We start from the raw sequence: 10,438 nt of genomic DNA on the forward strand, positions 1-10,438 counted from the left end.
AAAGAAGCCTCCCCCGCAAAAAAAACCCCACAAAAATAAATGAAAAAGTACGTAATTGAATGAATAAATTTAATATTTAAATTGTGTGTGCATGTCCGTGTGCAGGTTCCTCCAGAACTGCTTTCAGGCCAGGCTGAGCCACATGTGTGCTAGCGACCCACCCAGACCCCCAGGAAGAGCTGGGAGGACTCCTAACTCCAGCCTCTGGGACTGTGTCCTTCTTTCTGTGTATTTTTTTCTTTTTTAAGACAAGCTCTAACTCTAATACCCTGGCTGGACTGGAACATGACAGACAGGCGAGGCTGGCCCTGAACTCCTGATGCTCCTGCCTCTGCTGCCCGCCCAGAACTGCTAGGACTGTGCAGCTGGGCAGGGCAGCTCACTAGAAGGTTGGGGACCACACACATCTGGTTCCCACACAGCTAAGGCACGCCCTTCTTGAAAAGGGAACCAGGGCATCATGGGCACAAGGAGTGAGGAGAATTGGACCATGGGTTCTGGCCATCCCACGCCCATCAGGACCCAATGCTACTCGGGAATCTAAAGCAGGGCACTCAAGTGTCCAGGTTAGACCTCGCAGAATAGGAGGCCAAGGTGAGTATGAAAAGCTGTTTAATCCCCTGACAATCTAAAGTCAGGGCCCTCAGGTAGCACTGCCCAAAGTCCCTCTAACCAACTCAGAGACGGAAGAACTGTTTGGAAACCCAGTACAAAATGGCTTAAGTTAAGGCGTAGTCCAAGTGGCAGAAGCAGGTGGCTGGGCCCCCATGTTCATGTCTCTGTGCACTCTGGTAGGACAGGGGTGCCTTGGGAGAGTCTTCCTCCCTCCCTCTTTCGGTCCCTCCCTTCCTCTGTCCCTCCCCAAAGCTCCAGGAGGACTGCCCAGGTACTGCTGCCTGTCACCCTTTCCATGCAAGTGAGTGGACACAGGTTCCAGGCTCCATCGCGACATGCAGCACGTGTGGTCACTCCCTGCAGGCAGACCGTGGTGGGGTCATGTGCGGTCGGCAGACCGTGGTGGGATCATGTGCGGTCACTCCCTGCAGGCGGACCGTGGTAGGGTCATATGCGGTCACTCCCTGCAGGCAGACCGTGGTGGGGTCACAGACGGTCACTCCCTGCAGGCAGACTGTGGTGGAGTCCAGAGCCTGGCTTGTGAGGTAGAGGACAAATGCCTGGTCCAGAAGCCACTGTCGGGGCAGGGGCCGTGGCATGGAAGACTTGCAGGCCTGAGCTGGGGCTATTTGCTGGGGATGTGGACCATCTGGGCCTGGCCGGGCCCCACTATGCCACAAACTGCAGAACCTGGGGCAGGAGCCATTTACTGCTTGGAGCAACGAGCAGCATTCTCAACTCCATCTCGGCACGGACCTCCCGATGGCGTGTGGACTCCTCGTGCTGACCCAGGCCCTTGGGGTGTCTACATCTAGGCCTCATGCTGCTCCCAATACAGGAACCTGTGTGACAAGGATGTCGCTCCTGCCCCACAGAGCCCTGCCCTGTGGAAGGCGCAGCCGGCTGGCCGCAGGGTGAGTGCTGGCGAAGCACCAGAGGCCCAGCCTTGCATGGAGAGGGGGGCAGGCAAAGCTCACAGCCTGGTGAGAAGCAGAGCTGGGCGCCTGGCGCAGCTGTGGTAGGAAGACAAGCACGAGGCCTCAAGAGGGCTGAGCACCATGTTAGGGAGGGCACAGTGCAGGTCTGCCGCCCAGGAGGATGGCAGCTGTCTGTTCCCTGCACGTCCCCAGTGGCCTGCATCTGTATGGCATGGAAGGCTACAAGGGCCCAGCTCGTGCGCCTCCTCTTCCTAGGCCGAAGTCCCTGGCTGCACCACAGAGCTGGCCTGGACCTGGTCCCCATTTGTGGGGCTGGAAGTACTAGCCATGGGGCTATGGTGATCCCCGGCAGAGTCTGCAACTCCTGCCTCCTCAGGCAGGGCTGCCTCCTCAGTGGGCAGGGGTCTCTTGGCTAGATCTTCACCTGCAGGCTGCTGGGAGAGGGGGGCATCTGAGTCCGTGGGAGGTGCTGGAGTCCATGAGGTCTGAGGTACATCCTTCTGTAGAGAGGAGGAAGCTGTGATGCTGGGACCCCAATGGGGTGGAACCCAACACAAAAACAGGATGCTTGGAGCACGCACCACCCAGCACCACCCAGCACCGCCCAGCACACAGGCTGCAGGAGCCCAGTCCTGGGAGCGGCCGTGTGGGACCCCTGCTCTCCTTCTGCACCTCTCGCCTCCCTGATGCTCCTCCAGAGCCCAAGAGCAAGCTCACTCACTCCTATGGCCAACTCTACCCGAGAGCAAGCTCACTCACTCCTATGGCCTGAGCATAAAGCTGGCCCTGGGCAGATCCCTGCCCACCCCAGCAGCTGCCTCAGTAACACCAAGGAAGTCCTGGGACACAGGGCCCACAGGAAGATGCATCCAAGAAGCAAGGCTCCTTTTGGGGAGCCACACGTCATCCACTGTCTGAGGCAGGGGCACCTCATTCCCTTACAGTCCTGCACTGTACCCCCCCCCACTCTGGCTGAACAGGGCCATGGGGGGAGGGCTTTGGCAAAGCAGCAGGAGTGTTCACAGCCTCAGGTCATACTCAGTGGGTCCCCACAGGGAACCACAAGCCCAAAGTGTGACCTTCCAGACGCAAGGGGCCCGGGCCAGGGGCTCAGTGGGAGCACAGGAGGTTGAACTCAACTTGACCTGGTGGCCTTAGGGGTTATCACCGCAGTCATAGCAAACCGGTATTCACCGCAAAGCCGCTGCCTGTCCAGAAGGCACCCAGTTCCCGGCGCCACAGTGCCACGGTGCAGCTGGTCATCAATGTGCAGGGGACCAGGTAGAGCAGTGCGGGCTGGCCACGCTGCATGAGGACAAGCGCCACGAATGTCACCAGGAGACCCAGGCCGTAGGCTGCAGGAACACAGTGTCAGACAATGGCAGGGGCCACTGTGAACGATGGAGGGGACCAACGACAGGGTTCAGGAAAGCATGAACTGTGGTAGCAGAGGCAGGAGGATTGCAAACTCCAGGCCAGCTGAGCAACATGAAGTACAGAAAGAGAGAGCCACAGGGCTGTGCAGGTTGGGGAGGAAGACAGGAGACCGTAGGAGCCTGTGTGGAAAGGTGCTACCACTAGCCCGGGGAACCTGGGTCAAGCACATGCCAGGCACCCGACTACTCATGCCCAGCCCTACTGAGTAGCATTTAAAACCAGCATGGGAGCAGAGGCATATGGGACTGGGGGGCCTGTGGTGAGAGACAAAAGGCAGAGAAGGAGAGGACAGCAGCACCGTCACCTACCAATGGTACAGGCCACGAAGTAGATCCTGGAAGACTGCACCTGGATGTCGAACCTGTGGCAGTAAGCCACCAGCAGCCCTGGGGGTGCAGAGTTACCAAAGCTATGGCACGGCCATGGGAGCCCAGTGTGACAGGATTAATAAGGACCTGGAGGGTCCTGCCATGGTGTGTGGGGGGAGCACTTGGCAGGTGTGGCCACACAGCCATGCATCACCCAGGAGGCCATCTTGCTCCCAAACCCTTCCTGAACTCCAGGCATGGGCACCACGCCCCACAGCCCACCTGCTAGCCCCACCCCATGCGCTCAGTCCACACCTGGCACCAAGATGTCTCCAAAGCCCAGGAGGGAGAAGGGTCGGTCACACAGGGACAGTGGTGAGGTGTTCAGCCTGGGCACCTTCAGCACCATGGGCAGCTGGGGAGAAAGCAGGGCTTACGCTGGGGGCCAATGGCCACCACCCCTGCTGGGCTCTTTCTTAGTCTATGGCCCACATGGGGGAGCAGCATACCTTCTCGTGAGTGGATGAGTTCAAGGGCCCAGTGGCCACCTCCACCATGATGCTGTTCCCACTCTGCACAAGACAGGCCTGTCAGCCAGGGAAGGGGTGGGGTGGGCAGCTGGGAGGGCAGAGGGGACCTACCTTGGTCAGAAAGGGGGTGATGAAGACAAAAAAGACATCGTAGATGAAGAGCACCAGCAGCAGCAGCGTGCAGGCCTGCAAAAGCCAGGGGCTGCATCCATGACCTGTGCCAGGACCAGTGCCCAACGGGGGGGGGCAGGGGAGGGGGCTCCTGTGCTCAGAGTCCAGCACCCTGGGCCCATGCCTCCGCACCCAATCCTCAGACCTCCACCTGGGACTGCCTGCCATGCTCCCTGGCAGGCTCACCTTGAAGGTGGGCAGGCGGATGGTCTTCAGCATGTACAGGCAGAAGGCGATGCCCAGGATGTCCTGCAGGACCCAGGCCCACCTGGGAGAAAAGCGGTCAACAACTCGGAGCTCTGCCAGCCTCATCCTACACCAGGTGGCCACCGCGGGCCTGACATCAAACCACGAGCTGCACCCACCCCACCCACAGTGGGCCTCAGACCCCAGAAGTGGCAGTGTCACCAAGTGGTAGCAGGGCCCAGAAGCAAGGTCCATGCACTGGTCCCAAACAGATGTGGTGTGGGCTCCAGGTGAGTGCGAGGCAGAGGGATGGCTCCCATACCATTTCAACTTTTCCAGACACACAGAGTAGAATTCAGAAGTCAGGGCTGCACGGGTCGGGCTGTGCAGTCAGAGGACAGCAGGAGCTGCTGCTACAGCGACACAGCTCTACTGTTCCCCACACCACTGCAGCCACCATGGGGACGCGTGCAGACAGCAGGGACAGGAGAGATCAGAGCCCCCGTCTCTCACACACATGACTTGGAGTACCCGCTCCTTCCCTAGTGATGTCTGCTAGAGCACTGAGCTGCATGGAGGCCAGGGTGCCCGGGTGCCCGGATGCCCGGGGAGAGGCCTGGGCTGAGTCAGATTGGGGCCAGTGATGACTAGGAGCCAGGTGGGGACAGGCAGGCTGTCCTCTGGGCCATGGCGCCAGGCCTCTGCCTTAAAGGGGAGTGTACATGCATAAGAACCCCGTGGGAATTCAGTACAGGAGAAAATGGGGCCTCCCATCACCATGGGGGCAGATGGCAAGTGGCACCCAGGTATCAGGTGCTGCCTAAGCCCACACCAAGACAGTGGGTGACAAACAGTGGCTCTTGTCCAGCATGTCCCCTTCCCTGCTGAGGAGCTGAACGGAGGATGGCCAGCACCCTTATCTAGATTCCAATCAGGGTATGGGCTCTGGGCCAAGCCTGAATGAAATGGGAGACGGGGAGGTGGCAGCTGTGGTGTGCAGTCCTCCAGAGAGGTAGCAGTGGGCCAGGCGGGGCAGCGGGGGCACCCAAGGACAGCAGGGCCTAGAACACGGTAGCACTTACTGGTCCTCATTGCGGAAGATACCCCACACAACGGTGACAGTGACACAGAAGAGTGCCAGCAGCAGCATGCGGGCCTGGGGGCGCTTGTGGAAGTACGGCAAGTTGTTGTTGGGGACCCTGGAGGGGATGGGATCACCCGTCAGTGTCCCTCCTTTCCACACCGCCCTGAGCCATGGCTCCTGGCTTGTGCCTGCCAGCCTCTCCTATCCTGGAGCAGAGACCCCTGACTGTGGATGGGTTTCATTCTCATTGGCCAGGCCCCTCTGGTTTCCGGATAGCAGCCCCCAAGGGTCCCCATCCTGTTACTGCTGGCCTGCAGTGTCCGGGGCCCTCATGTGGCCCACGTGGCTCTGAGCAGCCGTCAGTCCCCTGGGACCCCAGGGCTGGGAGACCCTTGGGGCTGCGGTGTTCTCACCACCCTTCCTATCTTCCCCTCGCAGTCACCTCACTCCTGGGCCCCAAGCCATGGCTCAGCTGGACAGGAGGAGGCACAGTGCACCCGTATGGTGAGCTCTTGGGGGGCATCTGCAGTCTCTCTGAATGTGCCAGTAGGAGAGGGATGGAAGGGCTCACCTGCAGGTGCAGAAGGGCAGCTTGCGCACACAGGGTGCCAAGCAGCTGTAGAGACCGGTGGAGGAAGCCAAACAAAAGATGCCGATGATCACATAGACTGTGGGACAGGGCAGGGTGGGGCAGGAAGGGGAAGAAGTCAGGAGAGCAGCTATGGGGAAGAGGCTCTGGCTGGGTGGGCGGGGCTCTGGTGGGTGGGGCTCTGGCAGAGGGTGGGCAGCACACCCAGGTGGTCGTAGAAGTAGTAGAGCAGCACCAGCATGACGCAACACATGACGACAAACACGCAGATCATGACGGGCGTCACGTCCACCGCCTCGTCCTCCTGCTTTTCAGGCCCATCGTCTCGTTTATGCTTCATGTACCTTCTTAGAAAACCTTGGGGTCACCCAGGATCCGGTCCCGGCGGCTCGGCCCCACCCACAGGGCCTGTAGTTAGCACTCACTTCTTCACATCGCGGCTGCCAGCCCAGTAGCCACCGAGGGCGACGGTGCCCACGGCCATGATGAAGATGATAACCATGTTGTAGTCCATCGCTGGCTCGCCCGGCGCATACAGTGCCACCATCACCGCTCGGCCGAAGCGCTGTCCCCAAGAGGAGAGTGGGCTCAGGGCGTGGAGGGCACTATGCCCAGCTTCACTCAGGACCCCATCTTGAACCAATACTTAGAACCAAGACCCTGAACCTGAACCTACAGCACCTACTCCTAGGACCCAGGGCGCAGACTCCAAGCCCTACTCACCTGCCATGCCCTGGTACCTACCCTGAAGATGTCTCGCAGGTCCCTGTGACTAAGCAGGGCCACGGGGATGCTTATCTCCTCATATTGTGTCTTGTTGCCTCCTGGAGGGACCTGCAGCAGACGAGAGACACAGGATCATATGGCCTTCTGGCAGGACAATGGCAATCCTCTTACCAGAATCCCTTGTGCCCAGCTCTGCACCAGAGCGTGTGTACAGGAGCGCAGGAAGGCCCGTAGTTCAAGTTGGCAGTGCCAGGCATCAAGCCCTGGGACTCATGGGTTCGGAAGGAGGGCAGGGTCTGGAGGCTCCTCTGAACTGGCCCAGCATGGTGGCCACTCTAAGGGTTCCCAACCCATTAGCTACTGGCCAGATCACAACTCACAAGTGAGGCCTCTGGAACTCAGTGCTAGGCTCCCGGACACTGTACCACCACCCCACAGGTGACGGGGATGGGGCACCCTACCAGCTTCTCCTTGCTGACAATCAGCAGCGCATGCGCCCCACTGCCCTGAGCCAGCCGCACTTTCTCGTAGAAGGTACAGTTGCCCCGGGCCACCAGCGCAATCTGGTTGGTGAGGTCTTCCACAGGAAGGTCAAGGTAGGAGCACAGCTGAGTTGAGCTTAAGTCTCGAAGCTTCAAAAGAGACTGCAGCAGGGGATGACATCAGGACCCCCAGTCCCACAGAAAACAGGGGGGAACACATGCTCATTATCCCTACAGGCTTCTTGAGGACCCTGTGAGGAACGCGTCCACACAGTATGCAAAGCTAGGAACCTGGGCCTGACAAAGCCCTCACCACACACAATGCATAGCCTCCAAAGGCCTAGCAAGTGTCCTGGCCTCAGTGCTGGTCACAATGGCATGAGCATCACTCAAGGCTGAAAAGGCATGCAGGAACACCATGGGAAGAGGCATGCTGACCACGGTGGGCATGCGGGAACACCATGGGAAGAGGCATGCTGACCACGGTGGGCATGTGGAAACACAATGGGAAGAGGCATGCTGACCACGGTGGGCATGTGGGAACACCATGGGAAGAGGCATACTGACCGACAGCATGACTTTGGGCCTAGAGGCTGGGGCCACTCACACACACGCACAAAGTACACAGAAGTTCATGCACACACAATTAAGTGTAGATGTGATGGGGCGAAGGGACCCACTTGGAGGACAGGCATCTCCCTGGAACTAGCATTGGGGCACAAGTAGACATGGGGGCCCTGCCTGACCAGGCTACCCACAGCTCTCAGGCAGCATGAGAACCCAGGCTGGGGAGGTCCAGGTGAGTGGCAGGAGGTAGACTGCAGGACCCTTGTTGTCAGCAGGTCACAGGCACATGCACCACTCACCACTTTGCTGAGGTCGCGCGGCAGGTGGGCCCACTGCGGGTTGTAGAGGATGCAATAGTCCTTGCCCCGGATGCCACCATTCTGGGAGACCACGCGCAGCAGGCCGAACTCACAGGCCACCTGAAATGACAAGGCAGGGTCAGGACCCCCAGGGCAGAGGCAAGCACACCTCAGAAAGGGGTGCCCATGCCCTAGTCTTGGTGAAGACACCAGTGAGGAGGGCAGACAAGGACTGGGCACCTTCCTGAGCAAGGCATGCTGGGGCGCAGGCCTGTTATCCTGCACTCAGGGGGCCGAGGCAGGAGGATAGCCATGAGCTGGAAGCCAGCCTGGGCTATAGGCATCCTGTCTCAATGAAGGGTGAGCTCCCTCCCTTCTGTCCTCCTGATGCTGGCCATGTCCCCAAGTGCAGCATGTCAAAGAACGGTTCTACGGAAGGGACCTCTGAAGTAGGGAGCCACAGGGAGGTGGCCAATTCCAGAGCCGGCCGTGTGGCCCCAGCACTTCATAGTGCCATGGGGTGGTCTTTCTGTGCACTGGGAATAAGTATTGCTTCCGTTGGTTAATAATTAAAGGGCAAGGCAGGATACGGCTAGGTGGAGCAATCAAACTCAGTCACCAGAGGAAAAGACGCATTGGAGCATTGGTAAAGGCATGAGACACGTGGAAAACTTAGGTTAATAACAAGAGCTAGTTAGCAATAAACTTGAGTTGTTCAGCCAGGCATTTGTAACTAATTGTAACTGCCTCTGAGTGATTCTTGAGAAGCAGCTGGGGGACAGGAAACCTCTGCTCACACACAGGTGCCCTGCAGCCCTCTCCTGCTCCCGTCCACTTCCCTGGCTTCCAGTGATCAGCACCTATAACGATCACCTCCACCTGTCCCTAGGCTTGCTATTGGGGATGCACAGGGCCCCAAGGAAGCAGGCATCTCTCTGGCCTGCAGTAGAGATGGGGGAATCCCAGTAGAGTAGCAATGGCTGCTTGTATGCCCTAGACCCCCAGGCATGGTCTTGAGCTGGGTATGCCCTCGAAACCACACCTGGAGTTAAGGATGCACGCAACCCATAAGAGTAGCATATGGCATGGGATCAAAGGCGGCCGCAGTCAGCTGTTTGTCCAGAAGGAGGCCAATGCCCTGAGTAAGGCAGGAGTGGGGGAAGGGGGGAGCCTGGGCTAATGATTGCTTCCCAGGCTCCAAAGATGCCAACTCGTGGGAAGAAGCAGACAGTGGAGGGACAGGGGCTAGGAAAAGAGGAGTGACGACACCCCAAGTCCACCCTTAACAGAGCATGCAGGGCTAGGCAAAGTGGAACATGCCCTTATGCCCACCACTTGAGGTAGCGGCCAGCCTGGTCTACACAGGGAGTCCCGCCACGGAGCCTGAGTGGGTCCAGGCTGGCCCAGCAGTCTCACAGCTGCAGCGCCAGGAATGAAGAGGAAGAGGCTCATGGGAACGACTGGGGTGGACGGCTGCACAGGCTGTCCCCATCCATGCTGCCACACCCAGCCTTTCCCTCCTCAGGGGTCACCAGCTCTGAGCTTGGACCTGGCCAGTGTTTCCTGTTGATATCCTTCTAGCCACCCAAGCCCAGCTGGGAGAGAGTGTGAGCTCAGGCCCTGGGACCCACAGAGTAGGGGAGAAGAGACTCCAAGAGTCACAGCATGTGTGTGCAAACACACACCCAAACACAACAGGAATGTCCAAAAAAAGGAGTTTCAGGGGGCTGAGAAATGGCTCAGTGGTTAAGAGCACTGACTGCTCTTACAGCAGACCCAGGTTCGATTCTCAGCACCCACATGGCAGCTCACAACTGTATGAAAATCCAGTTCCAGGGAATCTGACACCTTCACACCAATGCACATAAAATAAAGATAAATAAATCATAAAAAAAAATTTAAAAAAAAGGGAATTTTATCACATAATGCTAACCTTTCAGAGTCTGACAGAGTCCCACAGATCTGAAAAAGCACGCACAATAAAGTGTTATCACCACTGTGGCTGCTCTCACACCACAGCGGGTCCTTGATGCCAGCGATGCTACAAACCGGCTGCAGAAGACAGACGTCAGGCTGGGGCTGGGGTGGCAGCCCACTCCCTGGGGGCTGGCTGAGGGGAAGACTTACCTCCCTGTGTGCCACACTATAACACTCCATGGGGGCCAGGCTAGCACAGCAATGACAGGACTCTCACAGGTGTCAACTTCAGGTTGGCGGTGCGCTGCCTACTTGTGCTGGGAGATCATAGTCTGCAGCAAGGACACAGCTGCTATTGTAGGCAGGGTGTCATGGCACCCGGGCTGATATCAGATTCTTTGTAGCTGAGGATCGCCCTAACTTCTGATCTGACCTCCCGAGTGCTGGGACAACAAGTACATACCTGGCTTTGCGGTGCCAGAGATGGAATGTAGTCAGGGCTCTGTGCACACTGCGGTTCTGGGGAATGTCTGCGGAGTACCCGTCAGGACACACACTGCGGTTCTGGGGAATGTCTGCGGAGTGCCCG

The 10,438-nt window shown here is 58.5% G+C and overlaps 1 protein-coding gene across 1 annotated transcript in view; it reads right to left on the minus strand.

The window, feature by feature from the left end:
• Positions 1-55: 55 nt before the first annotated feature.
• Sppl2b (signal peptide peptidase like 2B) overlaps positions 56-10,438 on the minus strand; it is a 14,757-nt gene continuing 4,374 nt past the window's right edge. The window contains exons 2-15 of the mRNA XM_005359021.3: positions 7,933-8,052; positions 7,046-7,228; positions 6,603-6,692; positions 6,284-6,423; positions 6,063-6,202; positions 5,841-5,937; positions 5,268-5,384; positions 4,186-4,267; positions 3,940-4,014; positions 3,808-3,870; positions 3,614-3,713; positions 3,299-3,376; positions 2,748-2,908; positions 56-2,053 (exon numbers count right to left, since the gene is read on the minus strand). Coding sequence (XP_005359078.1) covers positions 1,805-2,053; positions 2,748-2,908; positions 3,299-3,376; positions 3,614-3,713; positions 3,808-3,870; positions 3,940-4,014; positions 4,186-4,267; positions 5,268-5,384; positions 5,841-5,937; positions 6,063-6,202; positions 6,284-6,423; positions 6,603-6,692; positions 7,046-7,228; positions 7,933-8,052 — 1,695 coding nt within the window. The 3' untranslated portion in view covers positions 56-1,804. The remainder of the gene's footprint in view (positions 2,054-2,747; positions 2,909-3,298; positions 3,377-3,613; positions 3,714-3,807; positions 3,871-3,939; positions 4,015-4,185; positions 4,268-5,267; positions 5,385-5,840; positions 5,938-6,062; positions 6,203-6,283; positions 6,424-6,602; positions 6,693-7,045; positions 7,229-7,932; positions 8,053-10,438) is intronic.

Source organism: Microtus ochrogaster, linkage group LG1 (genome assembly GCF_000317375.1).
Source record: "Microtus ochrogaster isolate Prairie Vole_2 linkage group LG1, MicOch1.0, whole genome shotgun sequence".
NCBI lineage: Eukaryota > Metazoa > Chordata > Mammalia > Rodentia > Cricetidae > Microtus > Microtus ochrogaster.